The sequence below is a fragment of the Arachis ipaensis genome, chromosome B6, assembly GCF_059453495.1.
Source record: "Arachis ipaensis isolate K30076 ecotype BB chromosome B6, ASM5945349v1, whole genome shotgun sequence".
Classification (NCBI taxonomy): domain Eukaryota; kingdom Viridiplantae; phylum Streptophyta; class Magnoliopsida; order Fabales; family Fabaceae; genus Arachis; species Arachis ipaensis.
Genome location: NC_142441.1, coordinates 9,093,183 through 9,119,471, shown reverse-complemented (window position 1 = coordinate 9,119,471; position 26,289 = coordinate 9,093,183). Strand labels below are relative to the sequence as shown.

Here is a 26,289-nt window from a genome sequence, read left to right as displayed (position 1 = left end):
CTTCTTTAACCTTGCAGTCTGCGGATCTTAGAGGTTCTGGGTCTGTCCAACGAAAAAATCGACACTCCTCTTGAATCTATATGATCCCACCATAGTCAGTCCAATACCCAACAACAAAACAAAATCATCAATCAAGAACTAAAATCTAAAAACGCACCTCACAGTAAATGTAGCCCCAAAATCGTTGACTAGGGTTCTCTTTTGTGCCCGAAATTTGCTGCACAGATCTCTCACCTTGCCCACACTCTTCTACACAGATGAGTGAATCCTAGACGATCATGAGTACTGAAAAGCCATGGCAGCACTACAAGCTCTGGAACCCTAGCAGACGTTCTAATCTTTTGGTTGGTGGTGAGATTTTGATTTAAGCCTTTTTCATTCTGATAATTTATACAATCATATGTAATATTTTTTTTAAATCAATAAAACTATTAACTACCAGTAACAAACTAAAGGGTAAATTTATCAGAAAAAATTTGTTGATGAAGAGAAGGATGATTTTAAAGTGTTTTTGAACGTTAAAGATAATTTTAATAAGAAAAAAATGTCAGAGATTATTTTGATTTTGATCCCTAATTTTAAAGACAAAAAAAGTATTTAACCCAGTCTATAACAAGCAAAAGCTTCATATTTAGTTCATATAATTCCCGTGATTTTCGGATGTTTCATTTTTTTCGGTCAGACTTGCTTAATGCTTTGGTAGTATCCAAAGAGGATGACTTCTTATATTAAAATATTTTCATGCGAAAATAAGAATTTAATTTCAATGTATTATTAGGGCAAAATAATGTTACACATATGTACAATTATATATTGTTATATAAGTAAAAATAATTATTTTTGACATTGAACATGTGAATAGTTGATCATTCAAAATAATAAATGTAATTGAACTATATAAAATATTTTATTCTATTAGTGTATTAAAGTTAAACTTGTAAAAATAATAGATAAAATGTGAATATGGTTTCATATTAATCAATTTAATCAAATATATTAAATGATGTAATGGTTGTTAATTATTATTATTATTTTTAAGTGAAAACATTGTAAAAAATCGTGACTTTTTTTTTTGCCATAACCATTTCTTCTTGTGAGCCATGGCCTTGTTATGCTTCCATCCAAGTTCACAAAGGGCCTAGGCCCATCCATATGTTACACCGTTCTCTTTTTTAGTTGTGAAAGTGACAAACCAACCCTGACCCCATCTGCCCAAAAATAAAACCTGACCCACCCCCTCCCAAAAAAGAGAAGAAAAGAAAAGAAAATATGAATAACGACAAATCTTAATTATGAAAGAGTATTTTAGTTTTATAGGAAAAATGTGTAGGGACAAATCTTAACTGTATAATTGTTGATAAAATAAATTATAATGACATATAAATGGCTAAAAGCTCAAAATTGTTACAAGGTGTAATGGCTATATAAGTTTGGTTCATAAATCATAATAAACTTTTTCTCGGTAAACATTCATTTCATTAATCATACTTCAACTTGATTAACTTAACAGTTTTTTTTTTCAACACCTAAAAAAAAGATCGATAATACTTTTTTTATGATGAAAACTTTTAGGATAGAGTGGACTCAACTCAATTATGAGAGGTATATGAAAGTCGTGTTCTATGATTATTAGTAAACAGCCACAAATGTTAAATTAATAATCATACTCTAAAAAGTACAATATTAATTACATAAAAGAGTGTGTTGTATAGTCCTATATATACTGAGATCATTGCCTAAGTTCTGTTTTCTTTGTCTCCATTACTTACATCTCAACAACTGTAATAATAAAAGAGACAAAATAATTAATAATGGGAAAAAATATTTTTGTTCCCTGAGAATACATATATTCATCATAACAAAATATTTGTCCATTGGCATGCACAATAATGTGATCCAGGCACTTTAATTTGTTTTATTGGTTTAGTCAACTGAAATGACATTTCACCATAATGTTAGCAATGAACAATTAATCCTCATTGCCGATAGTAATGCATATTAAAACATTGCAATAAAGAAGAAGAAGAAGAAGAATATATCCCCTTCAACAATAATTCAACTCAAACCAGTGAAAAAGGGAACACCAGTGGAGTTAAGCCATACATCGCCCAATATAAACTGCTTAACCGTGAATTGACTTGCCTCAGTTGAGTTAGTTATGACTCTATAACAGGCCACTTAACCCTAGCGCTTGTGTTCGAACCAGGACCCCTATTTTGGTACTCACCATAATACAACGTGTCCAACGCAAAGGTTCCATTCCACTCCAACCACCCCGCAGGGTCAACCAGATCGTCAATGAATGATTTCATAAAAACTGTTCTTGAATACAGCTTCCATGGCCTACCAAGGTAAGTCTTGAACGACGACTTCACCGGGATTAGATCCGATGCGGCTGTAACCTTGCAGTTCAAGATTGATATTCCCGTGTTCTGGTTGGGGTCTTCTCTGCCCTGTGCGGTGAAGAGGTTCTTTTGGTTTGGATCGGGCTTACGTGCATATAGGTTGCAGTTTTGGAAGACGACGGCGGCGTTGCCGAAGATGAAGTCTACGGTGCCGTATACGTCGCAGTCACGGTAGAATTGGCGTAGGGAATGGACGTACAGGGTGTCTTGGTATGCCACGAAACTGCATTGGTACAATACTGAGAGATCTGCACCGTTTCTTACGGCCACGGCCTGGTGCTTGCGGGGTCCCGCCGAGTTCTCAAAGGTTATGCCTTTTGCTATGAATCCGTCTCCTACTACAGCTGCAATATATCAACTTTTTATTAGTAATATATTTAGTTAAGAAAAGTATAGGATACCAAACATATTATCTGTCAATTTTATAAAGAAACATATCTAAAAAATATATTTATAAAGACATTTTTATTAAATATAATTATAAAAAAGACATTTTTATTAGACACATCCACAAAAATATTTTTATTAAATACAATTATAAATAAAAATTGATAGAAATTAGTAAAAATGCTGTTGATAACATAGCATATTGATTTAGTTAAATTATTTAATACAATAGTATTAATATTTTAACTAGTATTTCTATAAAATTGTATAAGTAGCCATATCAATCAAATCATGACAAAACCTTGCTTCTCGGATATAAAAGAAAAGCATAAGTGGGCCTAAGATACATAAAGGTTGGGCATATTTCAAACAAATTATTGTACAGTTTCCTTATGGTAGAACAAGACATCACAAAATATTAAAAATAAGATACACAAAATAAAAATATACAAATTAATATTTTTATATTTTATTTAATAATAAATTAAAATAAATTATAAAAATTTAATTTATTTTTTTATTTAAAAAATAAAAAAAATAATTATAAAAAATTAATAAAAAATTTATTTTTTATTAATATTTCTGTATTTTTTTATCATGATAAATATTTCTAAATACAATATTTTTATTTATATCTTATTTATTAGACATAATTTTGTGTCTAAATTTTTTATATTTGAAAATAAACGCAACCTTAATACTGGGTTGGAGCCATGTGGACCTTTTTTAGTGTCATCCAATTCAAGAAAATTTGGTTTTCTCTTTTATGGAAACATATACATTAAGGGTGGGTTGCTGTGGTTAATATTTATTTACTTTGGTAATTTCAGCTTATGCTGGATGTCGGCAGCTGCCACAGATAAATGAAAAAGAAAAAAAAAACAAGCTAAGAAAATGCAGGCGATCACGTGTAAAGGTTTTGTAAAACTATTCTACAAAGAATACAAGATATTTTCTTAGTCTTATTAAAACACATGGGAGGTAATTTATAAATATTTATTTTAAAATTGGATAATATTTTCTTTATATATATATACTTTAAAATATTAATCATCTAACTTATTTACACAATTGTTAATCATACATGATCTAACAACGTGATGTTTCTTGTTACATATTACTCATCCATTATTAAAGCAAGTGTTTCTTTTAATTTGTTAATAAATTCAAAAATAAAAATATTTATTTTGAGAAGAATAAAATACTAACGAACTCTACAAACCCCGATAAGAGTTACTAATGCAAAGAGGCAAAGACAGACATACATTTTGAAAAATGCACTTCATACATCACTATCTCTGACATTTGCAGTAGGGGATAGGCTAAACCAAGATTATCTTTTCTATTTTTTGACCGACACATTCACACCCACTTCTATAATTTGTATCAACAATTATCATCTCATGTTATTCTTCAAGTCTTTTCCAAAAATAAATTGTCAAAACTATACAATAGTAGTGAGACATATTCAGATATTCTAATAAAGATATATACTAGAGTGCAATCGATGTCTAATTAGTTGAATAATTCTAATAAAAAGTTGGATGTAACATTTTACTTTATTAATAAGATAATAATCTATAAAGCCATCTATAAATCACTTATGTTAATTATTTTGATAAACATATCGAGAATACATATAATCTAATCAGTAGGTTGGAAACACTTTATCATTCTTTTTCCTTTATTTTAGAAGTAAATGATTGCACTACCAAGATCTAATTTGCTACCATCCGACACATTTCGTGTCTGCTCGATCACTCCACCATTTACTCTGGCGGGCCATATCAATATCTACACTCGTCTATGATTTTCTGAATGATGGCGAAAACTAATTAATGGGGTATGCAGTCACCCATTGAGCCTTAAATTTCAAAATAGTATATTAAAAGAGTACGTGTATAATCACACACTGTGAGATGTATTGGACTTCTTTTAGATTTGATGTACAAAAATACAAATATAGTTAATTAATGATTAAAAATTATAAAATGTGCTAACCCATAATATTCAACGTTCTACTATTCCAACTTGTGTTTGAGAATTCAGATAGACAAGGGAAAAAAAAAAGTAAAAAAGTGCCACGCCACGAAGAATCTTTCTACAATTACATACATATAAGCAGAAATCATATTTTGTTTTCTTGCCATTTTCAATCAATACCGACACTGGTCCGTGACAGTGATATATCATATATATGAGTCATGAGACAAGAAGTGGAGATCGGAGAGTATATATGATAACGAAAATATTTGATAAAAAAAAAATATTAGTGAAAAATTATAAAAACTTATTACTTTTAATTTTATTTAATACACCTTTCAAATCTCTGTTCACAAATTCAAACCATGCAGCCCCTTTAATTTGAAAAAAAAAAAAAAAAGATTCGAAGAATCTTATGCTCACCTTTAATTTCCACATTATTTATTTTCCTCTTTAATCCAATTATATTTATTCTTTTCCTTTTCCAAATTAAAGAGCGAATATGAAACTAAAACCGTAGCAATTACGCTAAGTGGAAAAAACATGGCAGTAGGAAAGAAAACGCACCAAAAGTAGCGAACTGGAAAGTGGTCCAGCCGTCGACGACATTCCTACTGGCCTTCACGACGGTTTTTCCGATTCCATCACCCACCAGCATCAAATTCGTCTTCTTCTTAATCACCTCCACGTTCTCAAAATACGCTCCAGCTTTTATGTGTATCACAAACCTATTAGCAACACAATGCAATCAGCATATCACTCATTTTTTAATCTTCAAATTAAACAACACATGTACCTGGTTGTGCTCGAGTTGGGAGCAGCAGCCAGCGCCTCCGCTATAGTTTTGAAGTTTCCAGTGCCATCTTGGGCCACAACAAGATTGAACTTAGTCTGATTCACAGAAGCTTGAAGCAGCTTGCGGTCTTTGTTAGTAATCCAGGTGGGAAAATGTCCCTTCATCTTCCCATATTCCGGGAAGACCTCCAATTTGGAAGGCTTCTTCACTCCGGGAACCTTCTTGAGCATGGCGAGGGAGTTACTAACATGATTAGAAATCTGAAACAACTTGTCCTGCAGGTACCTTTCCCTCACGTGACTCCCCTTGCAGTAAGCGAAGCCATCGAGACACGTGTACAAGTTGGTCATGGCTGCACTCAGAAGAGTCTGCGAGTCGTGGTGGCGCCTACTGGGTATTGTGGTCTGGTTGAGATCGGAGATGGTGGTGGCGAGCTCCATGCGGGTGTCCTCGATGGTTCTCTGAGTTATATTTCTGATGTTTTCTATGCTCCTGAACTTGATTACAATTTACTGAGTATGGGGCAATTATCTGAGAAGGGATATAAGATGATAACTTATCATGGATATTGCACTGTGTTTGACAACAATGGAAGGTTCATTGATAAAGTAAAGATGACTTCAAACAGAATGTTTCCGTTAAAAATTCAACATGTTAATCCCTCTTGCATGAGTTCTGTAATACTTGATGATAACTGGTTATGACATATGCGGTTTGGGCACTTTCATTTTTCTGGCCTAAACTACCTGTCAAGAAAAGGACTTGTTTCTGGTCTACCACGGATTCATATTCCCAATTGTGTTTGTGAGATTTGTCAACTGGAAAAGAAGCACAGAGATCCATTCCCTACAGGAAAGTCTTGGAGAGCTAGAAGATTACTTGAAATTGTGTATTCAGATCTCTGTTCTGTAGAAGTTCCAAATAATGGTGGTAGCAGGTACTTTATCACTTTTATTGATGATTTTAGTAGATATACATGGGTATACTTTTTGAAGCAGAAATCAGAAGCATGTGATGTCTTTAAGACATTCAAGACGTTTGTCGAAAAACAAAGTGGCTATAAAATCAAAATTCTCAAAACAGACAGAGGAACAGAATATCTTGCGTGTTCAGAATACTTTAAGCAACACGGAATTCAACACCAACTAACAACTAGATATACTCCTCAACAAAATGGAGTTGCTGAAAGAAAGAATAGAACCATCATGGATATGGTCAGGTGCATGCTCAAGTCAAAACAAATGCCTAAAGAGTTTTGGGCAGAAGCAGTCGCAACAGCAGTTCATATTTTAAACAGGTGTCCAACAAAAAGTGTTCGTGATAAAACTCCAGAGGAAGCTTGGAGTGGAAAGCGGCCTTCCATTCATCATTTGAGAGTCTTTGGGTGTATCGCTTATGCCCATGTACCAGATCAATTAAGGAAGAAGTTAGATGACAAAGGTGAGAAGTGTAATTTTATTGGTTATAGCACAGACTCAAAAGCATACAAGTTGTACAATCCAGAAACAAAGAAAGTGATCATCAGCAGAGACGTGACGTTTGACGAGAAAGCCATGTGGGACTGGAACACAAAGACAGAAAAGCAGTCGATTGTAATTTCAAATACATGTGATGATAATGAAGAAAGACAACCAGACACAACCGAACAACCAGAATCATCTAGAAGACCTCAAAGAGAGAGGAGACTACCTGCTAGATTAGTAGATTATGAAGTAGGCAATGACAACGATCCGTCCGATGAAGAAATCATAAATTTTGCTCTATTTTCAGATTGTAAGCCGTTGAACTTTGAAGAAGCCTCTAAAGACAACAATTGGAAGAAAGTAATGGATGAGGAGATTCATGCCATTGAGAAGAATGACACATGGGAGCTGACAAATTTACCAGCAGATAAGAAGCTGATTGGAGTAAAGTGGGTTTACAAGACTAAGTACAAACCTAGTGGTGAAGTTGATCGTTTCAAAGCAAGATTAGTTGCAAAAGGATACAAACAAAAACCAGTGATCGAGTATTGTCCAACTGAAGAACAAGTTGCTGATATATTTACAAAGCCATTGAAGATTGAGTTATTTTACAAATTGAAGAAGATGCTTAATTCTGCAAGTTTGATTTAAGGGAGGCAATGTTAATTAAAATTTTAAATCAACTTGCATCACTAGAATCTTCATGAAGAGTGTTGAAGTCAAAATGGTCAAAGGAGAAGCAAAGTTTTAGTTGAATACAATAATCATCTATTTACTAGAAGATGTTGGAAGCTTGAAGATTTTTGAAGAACATTCAAGAGATTAGTATAACTACAACATTCTACAACAATGAAGAAGTTCAAAATCAAATTGAATTGGAATTGAAAGGAAGTTGCACTCATCACCTCCATACTAGAAGAATCATGAAGTGCATTGGAAGGTTCAAGATTGATAACTAAGCTTAATGAAGAATTTTCAAGATGTGCTAGAAATTACTTATTTGAATAGTCAAAGTAAGAAGTAAAGTTGGATAAGTATGTGTATTAAGAAGCTAGTAGAATCATGAACTTTTAGTATGAAACTTTGCCTATATAAAGGCATATATGTCTTATGTATTTAGTGTGTTCCATAATGAAATGTGTATGTTTTGAAATGTGAAAATTCTCTCCTTTGTTTTATGAGTGTTAGTGAGTTTGAGAGATGAAAAATATGATAGTGTCATTTATATGAGTGAGTGATCCTAGGGCCAATTAGTTGTGGGTATTTTACTTACACCTCGCCGACGGTGTGGTTGAGGAGAGAGCATATCGTTTGTGGGAGGGATTTGGATGCGAGATCGGGGAATGTGGAGACAGTTGAGACGCAGAGGTCTCGGTAGAGTGTTCCTTCGCATGCTGACTCTGCTACTTGGATGTGTGCTTCTTTTTCATCAGATGCTGTTGCTTTTGTAGTGGTGATGTTTACAAGGAAAAGAGACAGCAATAGTGCTGTTCTTCTTCTGGTAAGGTTATACATTTTTGAGAAGAAGATGAATTAGCAGCTATGGCTGAATGCTGTGTATGGATCAGGTGGTTGGCTTCTTAATAAATAATAACAAGGTTCCGAGAACCAGACCGGTCAATAAACCGGTGAAGTGACTGGTTTACTGGTTTAATGGTTCGACCGGAGTTTAACCGGAGTTTGACTGGTTTAATTAAATATTAAATAAAATTATTAAAAATTTAATATATAATTTTAAATATTTAAATTTCAATAAAATTTAACCTCATAAAATTTAAAATTTAAAAATTTTAATTTATAACCTAATAATAAAAAATAACAAACAAATCAGTAATACTAACAACCACTAACCATTGAATTTGCAAACATAATCATAATTTAAATTTAGAACAAACATAATCATAATTTGGAACAAACAAATAGAATTACAAAAACATATGAAATCAAATTACAATAACAAATTAAAAACAGAACAAAAACATAATTTAAAACTTACAAAAACAATCACAAGAACCTGATTAATTCATTTAATTAACAAAATAAAAAAAAAGCTAAAAAGCAGAAGACAAGGCATCATCAACAGCAGCGAAGGCTTTTTCATCATCATCATCACAATGGCTAAGGTTGAAGGATCCAAGAATTGTTAGGGTATCAAGTGCATTTGGAGGAAAAAAAATAAAAAAAATAAATAAAAAGCAGAAGACAGCAGCACTCAATAGAAATCAAATGCAGAAGACAGCAATGAAAAAACAACAATTAACCCAGACAAACAAACAACAATCAACATAGTCAAATCCAAAAAACAGCAATTAACTCCCAAAAATAAAAACTAAAGCAGGGTAGGGATCTACTTACAAACTCAGAAATTCAGAAACTCAAGCTAAGCAGAAATTAGCAAACTCAGAATCAGAAATCAGAAACCAAATAAGAGTACAAAAGCAAGGAAAAGTAAATTGAAGATCGGCGGCGAAGGAGGAATCCAAGTGACGGCGATAAAAGAGGGGAAGTGAGCTCGGGCACAGAGGGATTGAAGACAGGCTTGACGTGCGAGAGAGAGGGATCGACGATGAGGACGGACCGACGGAGACACGATTTCAAGGTGGCCAACAGTGACATCAACAGCGAGCATACCTGGCAACACGAGGTGAAGCGATCTAGGAGAAGAGAATCGCGACGGCGGAGCTCGACGCTGGCTGAGGAGAAGAGAAGAGTTCGTCGGTGATGGCGGCGCTGGTCGCTGGCGGTCTGGGAGAAAGAGAGCGGCTAGGGTTTCGTGTGGAGATCAGAGAGAGAGGGGCTGGGTGGTGAGTGGTGACTGAGTTAGTGGCTTGTGGGTGTGTGCGAGAGAGAAGGGAGGGGGGTTATATATATATATATATATATATATATATATATATATATATATATATATATATATTATTTTATTTTATTTTTTAACTAAAAACCGGTAAAAAATCGTCCGGTTCAAACGGTTTATCGATTAACCGCTAGTTTGATCGGTTTTTTTACCGATTTTTTGTCAAACGGTTTTTCACTTCAACCGAACCGGCCAGGGATCGATTTTTGATTAACCCAGTTGAACCGGTCGGTCCGGTTCGATTTTCAGAACCATGAATAATAACCAAGTGGGGTGATGAGGTTACTATTTTGTATTCTCTCTTAAAAAAATAAAAAAAAAAGAGGGTAAATTAAGTATGGAATTCATATAGATTTCATCCAATCATAGTAATAAGTGAAAAAATGACTGTATCTTTTAAAGAAAAATATGAGGAACTAATACTCTAATTGTACAATGTATATAATGGGGTTTAATTATAATTAAAATTAAACTATGAGTAACTAATTAATTGTTTCATATTTAAAATTTGAATAAAATTAGAATTCTCCTCAGTGACCTCAACACAAACAGCAGCCCTAATTCTAATTTCCTCTCTGCACTGTTCTTTTTCTTCTTTCCTTTCAGCACCGGCGTCCCCTCTTCCTCTCTCATGCTGCCATCATCCACCGCACCAAGCTCCCCTTGCGTCGCCCTCCTCAATTGCGCCCCAGCGGGCGCGTCCTCCCTCATGTCTCCTTCCACCATGATACAATGACTTCGACCATCGTTAGCGCGGCCGTTGAAGCTCGCCACCGTTTGCTGCCCAACGGCCTCCCCTCTGCTCACCACCGGGCTTGTTGTGATTCTGCTCTCTGCGACTGATGCCCACTAACACGATAATCTTTTCTCTGTAGTGTTGTTTCAATTTGTATGTTTCTAGTGTCATTAATTTTTCATATTTGAATAAAAGTTTGTTGGATATTTTGTGGGTTTTTTTTATCATTATTCTATTTTAGTCATGGGAACTCAAGGACCAACTGATCACAACTCTCTTACTAATGGCTCTGTAAGTCTCTGTATCTATCTATCTTTTTGAATATTATTTTTATCATTATTGTATTTGCAAAAAAATAAGTTCTTGTTTATGCCTAAACATGAATATAAATTTGACCATGAATAGAGAACAAAATTATTACTATTTAAACCATTAAAATAAATCCTTTATTCGTCATATTTTTTTCCTCAATTTTGTTGTGGCTTGTTGTCCTGTTGCTCATTTTTTGTTTTATCTCAAACACAATGATATTGAAGTCTCTTTCTTTCTTCTTCCTTTATCTCTTTCCTTTCATTGAACTAAACTACACTAGCCAATAGCAAATATGGAATATATCGAAATTAACCAAATTCAATGGTTGAAAATTAGCTGCAATAGAATGAGAATAATTCATTATTGTTGGATGTTCATTTTACTAGGTATGCGAATGCTTATTTTCATTTTTAGGTGGATGTTTAGTTGATTGGATTGAATTTTAAGTAGATACAATTTATTCAATATTAAATTCCTAATGGATGACAAGGTTTTTTTTGTGACAAATTATTGAAGAATTTCAATCTTAGGTATGAACACATTCCTCTAACTTTGCTCATCAAATTTAAGGCTCTTAACAGAATGAATGTTATGAGTTGTTGCAGATTGTGTGGATGAAATTGATGCACAACAGGTCTTTGGATATGCCCTTTACAAAGATGGGTAAAATACCAAGCTCTCTTATCCCTTGGAAAAGTTTAGTTCTAATATTTCCAATAAAAACTTTCACAATGGCCATTTCATCCAAAGAATGCTAGCGAAGGCTTCTTCTCTTCCCAAGTACAATTTTCTCACCAAAGTTTAGGTTGGATGTTCATTTTACTAGGTAGGTCGATAGTTATTTTCATTCTAATTTGGATGTTTATTTGATTTGGATTGAATTTAATATAATTTTGTCTTATTAGAAGAATTTGTTAAGAAAATATTGTGAACATGGTGTCTATTATAAACTAAAATTTTACTAACACGCTTAATCCTGTTTAAGTTAGTCATTTTCTTGGTGGTTTATATTGCTAATATTTATGTCGTAGTACCATACGTCACTTATTAATTCCTTTGGTTGATTTTTTGTTTGTGTTCGATTGCAGGTCGTGGACCTGACGGACGTGACTGAGCTAGAAACTGATAAGACAGAACTTAGTCATATTGTATAATTGGATTTATTGTACCATTCACTGAGTTCAAGTATGCTTGGAGTTGTTACAGTTAGATATAAGTAATTAAGTTAGAACAAGGTTATGTGATATTTAGATTTGTAAAACAAATACTAGATTGTATTTTTCTTTAGCCATTTAAAATAAACATCGACTTTTCGAATAAATGAGCCATTGGTATCTTTCTTGTATCATTCCTTTGGAAATGTAAAAATGCTATGTGAATGAAAAAGTTATACCATTACACTATGAAAATTTGTTTGCTTTTGTCTGATATGAATGATCTCTAATATATGCAACAATACCATAATAAAATTTAACATGTTCAGATTGGCAAGAACTTTTGAAGAACAATGAAAAGAATTGAAAATTTGCAATCCACACAGATTCTATGACTATCTAACTAATATTATATGAAATTGGAATTCATTAAAATATGGCCCTAGAAATGAGCAATCTATTTCTAACATAAAATTAAAAATTAGTACAATTCTGCAATGGTTTCAAATCTACTAGTTTAATTTAATTCTCAATCAATGGTGAGGTCTAATATATATGCTTTCATGGTATTTACACCTTACAAATATACTAGTTTATATTCGGTAACACATAAACTCAAGCAAAAAAGTTGAGCTTATTGGATATAATAACATCATTCACTTACTAACCAATCAGAGTCCCCATCTATCTAGCCATTGGTGAATTAATTAATAGCATTTATGTCTTTTGAAATAATTGATCAATGTAATTGGCAACCACTTGCTTAACACCGTTGTAAAGCCTCCTAATTAACTTTTGAAGAGTCTTATAGAGTGGGAATTGCATCCATGCAAATATAGCCACAAGAAGGAATCCAGCACAATAGAACAAAACAGAAGTCCATTTTGTGTTCTCCAACTGAATCGTCAGCAAAACGGTTGCGCTGAATGCCAGCATTGTGCACACCAATGAGAAGAACAACAGTGCAAATCCCAGATTGAGTTTTCTTGGGAGGGACTTGTAGAAATCCCATAGCTCGAATGGCGATGTTAGGATTGAAAGGAACATCACCACTGAGGCAAGTGAGCTCACAAGGGCTACAACATCTGTGACAGTGAAGAAGAGGAAGACTCGTGAGCCAAAGAACACTGGTGTGTCTTTTTCACTCCCACCTGTGATTGTGTAGGCAGCAGCAAAGACAACTGTGGCAACAAGAACTGCTACTGTGGAGCATGATTGAGTTGTCTCCTTTATCCAGCACTTTGCCTCTTTGTGCATATCCTGAAGCTCCATTTCCAAAACATCATTAGCTGTTAGGCCATCTTTGTCACAATGCATCAAGTAGTAGGAGGAATAATCCTTCTCACTCTCTGCACGAACCATCTACATACATAGTAAAATGAACATCCACTTTAGTTGATAATAAACATCTAATAAATTAAGAACTTTTATTCAATTATTACATTCTTGATTAAAATCCATGTATAAGAGGCCAGAACATGCTTCAACCAATGTCAAGCAGACCAGAACCCCATCTTGTTCCTTGAATTAGCAATTCATTCAGGTTAGTTGTACTGTTTCGAAGGAACTGTGGCTTAGCTGGATCACAAAAAACTGAATTTCGACCATTGCAATTCAGCATGAATTCAGTGTGAACATCTTCACATACAGTACCATACAAGAATCCAATCTGCAATAAGGAATAAGCACACTGAAAGGCACTGTGTTAATCGAAAAAAAACATAGATATTCTTAATCTTTATTACCTCTTGACCCCATTTAGTGTTAGTTTCATAGTTACATGAAGCCAAAAGTAGAGTCTCTTCATCAGGTAAAGCTTTCCCGCTATTCACCAAATCAGGAGTGAAATTATGTTTTAAGGATTTGATTAACTTGTTGGATGTGTCAAATTGTTGTTGGGGTTCAAGTTCAGTGCCTAACATTATTGAAAACATAGAATTATAATATGGGTATGCAGTTATGATACTCATATCTAAAGCAAAAACAACTGAATAATTTCAATAGAAACCAAACATCCAGGAACATGCTAAATTCATTGCAACCATCTATAATAACAATTTCTTCTACAAGTTCCAACACAATGACATTGCAACAATAGAGTTCTTCACTATGAACAATCAAACACCTCAGCTAGATTCAGTGCATGTACAGCTAGTAGCAAGAGAAACAGATATCATCACATCAACAAATCAACCCACTAACCTCAAACGATCCAGACCTGAGAAGAAAATTATTTTACTTTCATTACAAAGCAATATCATAAAGTTCAGGTCATTCTTTGGTTACATTCACACGAGCAACATAGTTAGTATCGGAAATTGTCGAAAATATTTCAAAATTGCAAGACTAACCATCCAATATCCTACTAGAATAACCATCCGACAAATGCTTTCTCACCATGGTAAACCATCATGAATTGCAACAGCCTTAACTAACTACAGAGTCCACAGTTGCCGGGATGCTACAATCGCACCTAATGCTTTCTCACCATGGTTAATCACTCATATCATCAACAAAATCCATCTATGATACTACATGCAACAACGATTACCATTCGAAAAATGAACAACTCCACCTACTTACATTGGATGGTTAGGATTCTTCCAGTGATGTTTGCTGTGTTTCCGGTGACCCGTTGAGGAGCTTGCGGCTGGTTTCGCAGGTTTGGATGCGCAGCTACTCGCGGATGACGGCGACCACGCGAGTAGAGAGGTGCGGCTGCTGCTTTCTGCCGTGAGCGCTCCTTTGCCTTCAGTTCTGATCGGAGGCGGAGCTCGGAGGGGCTGGGTGGCGGTGACAGCGGGGTGTTCAACGACAGCCAGGCGCCATCCTTGAGGGCTGCGATGAGGTCGTTTCCGTTTCCTGTTCGCCTTCCACGGTTCAAGGTTGCGGCGCAAACGGGTCTTCGTGGTTCGCCGGTCTGTTCAGCAATTTGGAGGGTTTTGGATGGGGAGTGAAACGTTGACAACCTAATGGTTTGGGATTTGGGAGAAAAAGTGTAATTAGCATAAAATGTGTGGTGTGGTAAACAAAACAGCCACATTAGATTAGGATTATTGATGGGTTAATTTCTTCTTTTAAATTAGATTGGGCCTTATAAACAGTCCATTGTAGCCATTGTATAGATATTTCATTGTATCCCTAGCGGGACTCATCTTTTAAAACTGAATTAATATAACTTACTTTAACTCTAAAATGATACAATCATACAACACTAAACTACATAGCAAGTTTCGTATTTTTTTTTTAAAGTTAGGAGTAAAATTAGAATTTAAAATTTAGGTGAGAATAAAAAAAATTATGATATTTGAGTTATAATTTGTTAGTGTAAATTTTATATATCTATTGTGTATTCTTTATTTTAATTTATTAGTTTAATATTATATTTTTAATTAATATTTTAAATATTAATAATTAACTGCTAAGAAAAATAATACATTGTATTGTCATGTATTATTATTCTGACATATAATTATTAAAATTTAGAAAGTTACAAAAATGCAATTAAGTTGTATTAGCTAGTAGCAAACCGACAAACATCCAATAATTTCTTGGATCTGCGAGACAAGAAGAATCTTGCCCTTTCTAAGATAGGAGATTGGCATTGACCTTTGGCTTCACTATGTTTTCGGTAAGGGAATAGCTTCATTCGCCTCGCCATGTTAAGTTTACCCTGCCTCAAGTCAAGGTTTAAAATTTGCATATCCACTGTACGTAAGAATTCCATCCATCTTTTTAACAGTAAAATAGACTTGTCTGTGTTAGTAAGTCCCCTTATTACTCTTGCATAAAAGCTTTGTACTTAGTCAGTTAGTCACAATTATTCATATTCACTGACAAACTTTTTTCATACACAAGTACACCATCTCATCTACTATACTTCTATATATGATTTTTTTTTTGTTGACCAAAAAGAAATTGATTCCTTATTATTAGTCAGACCAGTGCTAGTTGCAATATTATTTTGGTCGCTCCAAAAATGATCCTAAAACGAAACGAACAATTTTGTTCCTCATAACTCATTATTTAAGATACAAAGTGATGAAAGAAGATTTGACCTCTATCTATTTGTTTAGAATAAATTACTAATTATGCCCCCGAAATTGTAAAACGCTAACAAAAATAACCCTAATATTTGATAATGGCAATCATATCCTCGAAAAAATTAAAAACGGTACAAATCTGACCATCCGTTAGGAGAAGCCTTCTCCGTTTAACGGAGCTTGGTGATGTGTCAAAGGGAAGTCCAACGTGACCTCCGTATTAGGCTTCTCAATCCCTTTTCTTCCTATATCCCTAATTTATCAAACCCTAATTGGCCAATTCAAATGAAATTACTAGATTAACCTTTTAGTGAAAGACCATATTTAACCAAGAGGATGTTGGACGCGCGAAACTGAAGAGTTTCTTGGGGGTGGTCTCTGTTTGGCTTCGTCTGCTGTCGCTTTATATCCGTCTCTTGGATTTGGTAACGTCACATGCAGTGTCACGTTTGGCGTTGATACGGAGTGAAGAAATCGTCGTAGAACAACGAAGATTTTGGTAAGCATTTTATGTTTCCGTTGTTCTTATTATCAGTCATTTGGGGTTTGAATATGGAGGTATGATGATGGTGTTTTGATGTGTTGTGTTTAAGCTGATTATGACTTTTGTTATAACTTGATATTTAGTTGCCCTTTGTTGGACAATTTGAGTATTTTGGGTTGTATGTTGATATTTAGTATGGTTGGTATTTAGTTATGACTTTATCTAGTTTTTGGGTTGTATGCTGATATTTAGTATGGTTGGTTATTGCCCTTTGTTGGACAATTTGTTTATTTTGGTGTCTGGTATGAAGACTGAAATGTTATGCTGATATCTAGTTAATGCGTAATGTTATGCAGACCAGTTGTTTTGGTTTTTATGTTGTGCTTTTACCAATTTTGATTTCTTAGGTCTATTTGAACTTATTTAACACATCTGAGTTGCCTTTTTAGTTAGTTGCACTTCACTCCATTCATGCTTTTCTTACTGATGTCAACATAAATTCTAGACACAGCTCTAATTCATTAACAAGTAATCAAATAGGCACAGCAATGTCAACATAAATTCTATGCAACAATAACACATAACATTCATCAATAAACCCTGTCCTGCATGCATCCCTTGTCCTATCTAACCAAACACATCAAACTCATACTCAAACTCAGTACAAGTCCACCCAGTACGAAACATAGAAGCAATTCAACTCTCTTCATCTGCTCTATCAACATCTTTCGATCTCTCTGTGTCGTCTCACTCTCAACACTGGTAAACCTCCCTTCCAATACTCCACATGCATTGCATACTACTGTGCCATTCTTAGAGCATTCCTCCACCCCAGCAGATTCCTCATTTGTTTCGTCCATCCATTGAAAATAACGGCACCCAGTGTTCTTCGTCTGCCCAACACAAATATCATTCATCAAGCTCAATTGTCAAACGGGGGAACAAATGAAGCAGAAAAATCATGCTTACCTTCCACAGAGGACACCTGAAGAACCATCTTCCTGGGTTTCTCCTCATCTTCGACTTCAACGCCACCACCTGAAGACGGCAGAAGCATGTGCCATCATACGACTTGCTCACATGTTCTTCGAGCCCTTCAGATCCACTATTTTCCATATTCTGTGTCCTTCGATTATAACTTGACATGACTGAGCTTCCACCATGCATGCCAATGGTTAGGGTTTTGCTTTATGCTCAATTTGGGGAAAACGTTCTTTCACGATTCTAAATAAGGGAGAAAAGGTTGAGAAGCCTAATATGGAGGTCACGTTGGACTTCCATTTGACACATCACCAAGTTCTGTTAAACGGAGAAGGCTTCTCATCACGGATTGTCAGATTTGTAGCGTTTTTAAATTTTTCGAAGGTATGATTGTCGTTATCAAATATTAGAGTTATTTTTGTCAGCGTTTTACAAATTCGGGAATATAATTGGTAATTTACTCATTTATTTAAATTAAATGACAACTTATTCTCTAACAATACGAAAAAAAGACATTTTAACTCCGAATAATTTATTCTATTGGATATTAAGATCTTTTTCTATTATTTCTTAATAGAACAATTTCACATGATTTATTATTTTTTTTTCAAAGTTAGGAATAAAACTCAAATCTAAAACTATAAAATAAGAAAGAAAAAAAATTTTAAGTGAAAGAATGAAACTATACAAAAAAAATTAAAAAATATTATTTCTCATTCATTATTTTATACACTAAACTATATTTTAAATTATGGTTTGCAATATATTGATGATAGTGACGAAATCGACCGTGACCTTGATACGGAGTTGGAGCTTTTAATTATGATAAATGCGCTAATTATGGATATAATGCCGGAAATAAACCCGATTTTATATTATCCTTCAATTCGAATTAGCAAAAATGTCTCCTTGCATAATATGAGTTCCAAACATTCATGATCTGGATGTGAATGAGTATGTTTTGGCTTTTTTAAAAAAAAAAAAAAAGGAAAGAAGAAAAAGGAGATCGTGTAACCCACAGCAACGCTAATCAGTTTCCATTCCACTTTCCAGTTTCCCCTTTCCAGTGCATTCACCCACCAAGCTCCAGATTCACCACCGAGCCACCCAAGCAAGCAGCCACGGAGCCACCCACACCCATCCACAGCAGCGCCGACGTTGAGGGCCGCAACCACCACCGCGTTCTGCTTCTCGCCGAGCCCGCCTCCTCATTGCCGTCGCCGAACGTCCCCGAGCTCGCCGAGCCCGCCTCCTCATTTGCCGTTGCTGAACGTCGCCGAGCTCGCCAACTCGTTGGGGCGTCGCCGACACCGCGTCCTCACTCGCCGCCGGTACTCTGTTCTTGATTTATTTGCTGCCTTCTGGTTCTTCCTGCTTCTGAGGTTCTATGCTTGAAGTTGCTGCCTTCTGAGTTCTGATTATGATTTATGAGTTCTATGCTTCTTGATTTTGATTTTCTGATCTCGCCTCCGTCTGAACTTGCTGCCTTCTGAGTTCTGATTATGAGTTCTGTGCTTGAACTTGTTGCCTTCTGAGTTCTGATTATGAGTTCTGTGCTTGATTTTTTACTGATTTCGATTTATTTTGCTGCCTTCTTGAATTTGTGATTTCGATTTATTTGCTGCCTGCTTGAACTGATTTCAATTTATTTTGCTGCCTTCTTGAATTTGTGATTTTGATTTATTTGCTGCCTGCTTGATTTACTGATTTCAATTTATTTTGCTGCCTTCTTGAATTTGTGATTTCGATTTATTTGCTGCCTGCTTGATTTACTGATTTCAATTGCTTGATTTACTGATTTCAATTTATTTTGTTGCCTTCTGATTTTCTGTGCCTAATTTTTTGATTTATTTGTTTGCTGGATTCAAAATTTTGATTGATTTGTTATCTGTTCATGATTTATTTATTTGCTGGATTCATGATTTTGATTTTTGATTTTCTGAGGTTATTTGTACTAATTACACACAAAAGCCACTGTTTATCTTTTTGTTTTTCTTCAAACAATGCAGTATGAAGTATGAACACTTATATTTTGGTGTTTTTAATTGTTAGAATTATGTGAGAAACTGTACCAATTCAGTAGCAGTTAGGCTGTGAAGTGTGTGATTGAACATCAACCTTGTTAGAAATTAGGTCTTGTTAGACATCAACCTTCAATAATGTGATTTGTTTATTGTTGAAATATTTGTTTTGGACTGAGTGTTCAACTCATTATTCTTTTCCTTCACCAATCACCAGAACCTTTTTCGGCATACAATGCTACCGTGGAACTCTCTAACTAGAAGATGATACTGTATCAGTTCTTTCCTATATAATATAATGAACATGTTCCTTTAATTGCACAAACTCTGCAGATTCTAATAAAGATTATCTGCATGCTTGCTTCTATTCTAATTGCATCAGACTTATGTTATTCCATTTTCTTTAGCAGTTAGATCACTGTATTTTATAATTGTGGGCTAGTAAGTGGTGCCCTGCTTACTATGTATTGACATTTATAATGAAGCTTTGCATCGATCCAAGAAAATAGTCACTTTCTTTTATTAGTTGTGGATATTTTGAGAAAATATTGTAAATATCAATTAGTAAGTATGCCAAATTTTTCTTCGGACCTAGTAGCCAGTTTGTAAAACAGAATTAATTAATTTTGCAGAGGGTATTAAGACTTCCGTCATCTTCTTCAAAGATGTGGGCCATTCGTTGTCTTCCTCTCAGGTAAGTTGTCTTCTTCCTCTTCCTTTCTTTCTGTTTGTCTCAGCCTCTTAGGGGCTGATTGTTTAATCGTTCTTTCTATAGGAATCGAGTGCTGAGACCTTATTGCTCCAAAGCTACTTGGGTGGTGGAAGATGATTCTGGAACTTCCAAAAGGGTATTTTCCTGAAAAACCATTTATTTGATTTAGTAATACATGTTTGTGCTTAGTTTATTTGAAATTATGCAGATGTCTAATACACTTCCCTCATTACACGCGTCTTAAAATGTTGAGACAAGTCAATGGAAGCTAAAACTGGACTTGGCAGGAGAAGGGTATGTTAATATAGAATAAATGTACATAACAATTAAACTACTTATTAATAGAATAAGAAAATAGATACTTATTCAGATATAAATAATAAAGAATATAATGATTGAATAAGAAATTAATTATTATTTCTTAAAAAATAAATAGATCCTGAAAATCTTTATTAATTTGTTTTGAATGGGTCTTATTAGTTATTATTATATCTCAATATCAATGATATATATTTCTGATTAGTTATTAGTAGTTTTTAAGGGTATTATAGCATTTTTTGGTAATTACAAATGACTCGAGTTCCCCCTAGTTTTGTATTTTTTAATATATTTTAACATTTAACAATGACAAACTGCTTTGTAATATACCATTGTTCATTAATTTATTGATGTCCACTATAAGAAGATTTCACTCCTTTGGTGCTTGATCTGTTGTCATCAACAGATTTTGTTTTGTGTTTTGTGGGGATAGATTTACTTCCTTAACAATTTTTTGGGATTTAGGATAAATTTATTCTGTTTTTACTATTAGAACAGGGCCTTATCATTCTAAGTTTACTTCCTTAACACCATACAAGACTACAATAATTTTATTTTTTGAAGTTAACCTCTTATATTGTATTCCGATTGATATTAAGTAATATCTACAGATTTTTACCTTCACTTACCGCGGCTCGTGCAATTTCGGATATCATTAAAGAGCATTACTCTCAGCCGTGGCCTTCGTGGAAAAAGATACCAGATGCTACTAGGAAATCTTGGTGGGAAAAGTTCAAAGTAGGTTTTAGAGAAACATTTAATCTTTGGTAGATTAAGAATTAGTTCTAAGTTTGAAAAATATAATATATATCAACTTATAACTATTCTTGCTTGTGTTGATTATCCAGAGCCAACATCAGTTTTTTCCTCCAGATCTTTATTGGGCTCGAAAAAATTTTGAGAGGCGAGGTGTGGCATTACTAAAAAGTTTGTTGGGAAAAGCTCGTAAAAGTCGTGTCAAACCTCAATGGATAGAAGATGATGTGTGGGATTCGCTCTGTACTTATTGGAATGCTGACACTGGGTTTCTAAAAAAGAGCGCGCAAGGCAAGTCAAATCGAGCATCTGATTGCGGCGGATTTGGAGCGTCTCTTCATACTGCTGGCCCAATTTCCATTAGCCAACACAAAACTAATATGGTGCTGTTATAGAAAAACTTAGATATTTTATGTTATAATTTTATACACTTCAATTGGTAGTTGATACTCATGGGTTTTTTAATTTATATGTTTGGTAGAAAAAATCATTAAAGAGGACTCCAACACTGTTAGAATTGTTTGCGAAGACCCACAAACACAAGGATGAGACATGGGTGGATAAGAAATCAAAATATGTTGAGGTGAGTCTATCTTAATCAAAATATATATCTCTCCCTCTGTATATATTATTTTAATATTGCATTAGGGCTAGTGTTTCAGCTCATAAGGCTGTTCTGTTATTTTTTATCAACATATATGCCCCCTCTGTAGTTGTAATATTTATAGGGAATGCAAATATATCATATTGTATTGGTGCTGATGTGCATTAGTTGTAACATCCTTTTGGAAATTCCAATAGAGAGAGGCCTTGCAAGTTGTAATTAAACTATAAATATAAGAGGGAATGAAAATATCATGTTAGTAATATAAAATCAGCCATATTCATAATTACTGTTATTTGTTATTAATTGTAGGAAGAGAACATATTACATAGACAGTAATCTAAAATCACACAAACACAATTATATATTCTTCTTCGCAAAGAATATATGCATTTATTTACTAGTTACAAGTCCCACCCCATAACTTATTATAAAATCATATGGCATGCTAAAATAATATCATAGAAGATATAAACAATTAAATGAGATGAGTTTTAGTTCTTGTGATGTGGGAGGTCATCAGCAACAAGGAAGTAGAAAAGTCCCATAACACCACTATGCAGCTTAGTGTTTGCTGTAGTCAACCTCCAAAGTCAAAACTTCACCACTAGAGATCTTGATAGAGCCAGGTTGAGGGTAGCAAGTTGTCATTCCCACCAGGTACCCTTTCTCATTTCCTGCTTCACTTCCATTTCCATATTTTGGTAGTGAATTGCATATGACTCTTCCATCCTGAAATTAGTTAAAGTAAAATTAGTTTGGCAAAAATATTTTGTTTAGGAGTTAAACATCAACCACCAAAGAACATTTATGATTCTGTGCGATAACATGAGTATAGTGATGCTCATAGCTAATCCAGTGTTTTGATTCTATGCAACTTGTTTTTCTTTATCTTTATAGGTGGAGTATCTAACTAATTCCCATGACTGTTGACATTTATCATTAGCAACCGTGAACTCTAAACTGTTTATTTGACCGAATCCTCCAAGAACTTAATGAGTCTTTGAGCTTTGTAATTGTTACTTAACATGCTTTATTTTTAGTTTTCAAAGATGGCAGGATGAATTTAATTTTCATCAAGTCTTTGAGCTTTGTAGTTGAGCACTTAACATATACATTAATTTTCTGCATGCATGGCAGGGTGAATTTAAGAATGCTATGGAACAGGTTATACAAAAAACATCTGAAGAAGGAAGTAATGCACCAGATGAGACGGATGTGTGGCAAGAAATAGCTGGATCTAAAAAAGGAAAAATTTATGGACTTGGACTAGAGTCGACTGTAGTTGACAAAAGACTCAGTTTTCATGGCTCTAATTCTCAAGCATCTGAGTGGTTGCGAGTGACAGAACATAAAGAAATAATGAGGAAAATGCAAGAAGAGAATGCTTACCTTAAAGCTAGGTTGGACAAGAAAGAAAGGAGACTTAAACTCGCTGAGCATTTACTTCGACAAATGATAAAAAAAAAGGGTTTAATGTAGGAGATTATGAAGGTTTCTGACCAGTTTTTGTTCAAAGTGACTTGTTCTTGTTTGACCAGTTTTCTGATCAGTAATAGGTTGCATCATGCATGTAAGGTTTCTAACTCAGGTGGAAAATTCATTGTAATTGTAATGACACAAAGGACTTCATGATTATATCATAGAAAGATGCAAAATAGCTTATATTTTCAGGATGAATACTTAGCCTGAATAAACTTTAATTTTAGGTACATAAGTTATGCTTTAGAAGCAATAAATGTGAGCATATATGATTATATATGAACAAGGGATACAGAAAGTACTTGAATATGCATGGAAGCATCAAATATGTAAAACCCATATGGTAAGAAATACTCCTACCATTTGCTTGCTTGCAACAACACAATACCTTGACCTCCCTGCCATTCCATATCCATCTTCATTAGAGGCAGCTGGCGAAAACGTTGTGTTGGGTGAATCTCCAAGGCCATTATCATCATCTGAGGAACCCCATCTTGAGTAGTCACTTGGCCTATAACCCCATCTAAATTCATCAAACAGAGACGATTTTTCTCTATAGCTTTATCTAGCAACTCTATCAAGCACCTCAAGTAAACATATGCTATACACATTTCTAATTTTAGTAACAATGTTAACATCATAGAGAAAGGTTAGTAGATGACAAAGAGAATGAATAAATTGAAGTACCTGATCTTTGTTCTCTTGAGGTGGTTGCAGAGGCTCTTCTTTTTTGGGTGGTTCTTCCTTTTTCCCCTGTTCTTCTTGTTGAGGTTTAGGCAAAGGTGAAATGAACTCTACTTTTTTACCACTTTTCTTTTGAAGCCTCTCAACCACTTTCATGGGGTCAGCTTCCTTTCCTTTCACCACCACTTTGCTCCCCTTGCTATCTGCACTCACCTCCTCCACTCCTATTTTCCCCAAACATTACAAATATTTTGTCCAAATCTATTATTATTTTATTTTAAGACATTTAACTAATTTGATTTAATTTAATTGAAATTCTAGAAAAAGATGAGTGATGTTTCTTTTTTCAAAATTCAAATCAGTTTAAAGCATTTATAATATAAGATACTACTTTTTTTTTTTACTATTATTGATCTTTTCTACCACCTTAGCTTAATCTTTAGATATGGATATCCTTTGATCATTCCTTTGCTAACAATGAATCTAAATGCAATGATGAACATTGTATTTATTTGAATGAATAAAACATGTGAAAATTGACCTGTAAAAAGTTCAGAATAAAGCACACATGACAAACTTATTTCACCATTTATGTTGTGAAATTCAAAATCAATAATGGAAAGTAGATCCCCTCTTAACAAGTAAATTAAAGAAAGAGGTAAAAAAGAAACATACAACTATGAAAAAAGAGTACTAGCAAGCTGACACAAACCCATTAAAAAACTACAGCAGAATAATGCTCCACTTTAATTTGTTCATCCATAGAGTAAATAACTGAATTCAAATAATTTTGCTTATAATTGCAATATAGGATTAAACATTTATTTAAAAGAAAAAAGAAAAAGAAGAAGAATAAGAAGAAAATGAGTGACCTTGAAAGCCTTTCAATGCTTTTACAACTTTCCTTGCACAAGCTTCACAATGCATATCAACCTTAAGTACTATTTCTTCTGCTGGAGACTCTTTTTCCTTCTTTTCTTTATTCTCCTTCTCCTCTTCCTCTTTTTTGCTCTATTCTTTCTTTTCCTCCTCCTCCTCCTTCTTCTTCTTCTATAACACCAAAACACAAAACCTCATTTAATTTAAATGCATGAACCAAATGAAGAAATAGAAAGAAAGAAACAAAATGAATGAAAGTAGAGTGTAAGGAGAATTCTTACTTCACCCATTTCTGTGGTTCTGCTTCAAAATGATTTGCAACTAAGAAATTAGAAATTTGAATAAAAACAAAAAGTACTTGACTTGAAATATATAAATTTTCACTAATTGGAGGAATTTGCATGAGATAGAAACAAGTAGAGCAAGTGATTGAATAAAAGCAAAAAAAGAATGAAGGGAAGTGAGAGGTGTTACGTTGAAGAAGGGCCAAGCAGTGGATTCTCCCTAAGAAGCTGAAAAGAGATCCTGCCAAGGAACCTGGCGACACTATTACCCTGGAGTATTTGCAATATTTGCAACCACAAACATGGGCAGAAGCCATGATGTCCAATGAGTCTCTGGATCATAAGGAATAAATAAGACCACTACTGCACACAATCTTTGGCATTATGCTTTTCCCTTCCAACTGAGATATCACAAGAAGGAATCCACTTGCTATTGCCTCTTCATACAGTTCTCCTAACCCTGCACCTTAAGCTACTGAACCTCTCATCATTGAGTATATGTACATAAAACCCTGCAATAATAATGCTTTAATTAGCAACAAGAACAAGTTCTTTAGTTCACACAATTCCACAAGTGTTGCTTACCTCTTCAGTTTGCTTGATTCAAGATTTAGTTTAACTACATATAGGTGGTTCAACTTTTTAATAAATATCATATACGAGAATAAAAATGATTTGTGGAACTATACCTAACCAAAATAGGTGTAGTTAGATCATTTGGAGAGATAAATTACAGCAATAACTAAATAGGAATCCTACCAAACCACAATGACTAACAAAAAAGATGAAAATTCAATAAGTAAATCCAAATAAACAGACCAATGAATATTATGAGTAATATTCATGAAGATTACTTAAATGGGGATGCTCAAAAAGACACATAAAACGTCTTTTTTTTTAAAATATTTTTTAATAATTAAAAGTTAACATATATAATCACTTAAATTA

General features: G+C 34.1%; 2 protein-coding genes, 1 long non-coding RNA gene and 1 pseudogene across 7 annotated transcripts; 1 reads left to right on the top strand and 3 right to left on the bottom strand.

Annotated features, from left to right (window-relative positions):
* Positions 1-1,802: 1,802 nt before the first annotated feature.
* Positions 1,803-6,130, bottom strand: LOC107645660 (pectinesterase-like; annotated as a pseudogene). The gene is made up of 3 exons (XR_015886175.1): positions 5,572-6,130; positions 5,343-5,503; positions 1,803-2,749 (listed from the first exon to the last, which is right to left on the bottom strand). The product of XR_015886175.1 is annotated as a pectinesterase-like (transcript).
* A 6,680-nt stretch (positions 6,131-12,810) lies between these two features.
* Positions 12,811-15,136, bottom strand: LOC107646362 (uncharacterized). Of its 2 annotated transcripts, XM_088492004.1 has the most exons (3): positions 14,677-15,136; positions 13,839-14,008; positions 12,811-13,455 (listed from the first exon to the last, which is right to left on the bottom strand). In XM_088492004.1, the coding sequence occupies exons 1-3, from the start codon at positions 15,134-15,136 to the stop codon at positions 12,811-12,813; spliced, it is 1,275 nt and encodes a 424-aa protein (XP_088348130.1). The 2 variants fall into 2 exon arrangements, 1 of the variants encoding a protein (XP_088348130.1); XR_015886176.1 differs by lacking the exons at positions 12,811-13,455; positions 14,677-15,136 and adding an exon at positions 13,720-13,762 and having other exon boundaries at positions 13,839-13,918.
* Positions 15,137-18,504: 3,368 nt separating this feature from the next.
* On the top strand, positions 18,505-23,685 carry LOC107646361 (uncharacterized). The gene is made up of 7 exons (XM_088489416.1): positions 18,505-18,932; positions 20,255-20,316; positions 20,398-20,470; positions 21,264-21,390; positions 21,501-21,791; positions 21,890-21,991; positions 23,153-23,685. Exons 3-7 carry the CDS (start codon positions 20,448-20,450, stop codon positions 23,492-23,494), a joined length of 885 nt encoding a protein of 294 aa, XP_088345542.1. The 5' UTR covers positions 18,505-18,932; positions 20,255-20,316; positions 20,398-20,447; the 3' UTR covers positions 23,495-23,685.
* LOC148554565 (uncharacterized) lies at positions 22,273-25,921 on the bottom strand. 3 transcript variants are annotated; one of them, XR_015885701.1, is made up of 5 exons: positions 25,532-25,921; positions 25,339-25,357; positions 25,051-25,228; positions 24,182-24,402; positions 22,273-24,005 (listed from the first exon to the last, which is right to left on the bottom strand). It is a non-coding gene; the product is annotated as an uncharacterized LOC148554565 (long non-coding RNA). The 3 variants fall into 3 exon arrangements; XR_015885702.1 differs by lacking the exon at positions 25,339-25,357 and having other exon boundaries at positions 22,273-24,017; XR_015885700.1 differs by lacking the exon at positions 25,339-25,357.
* Positions 25,922-26,289: the final 368 nt, after the last annotated feature.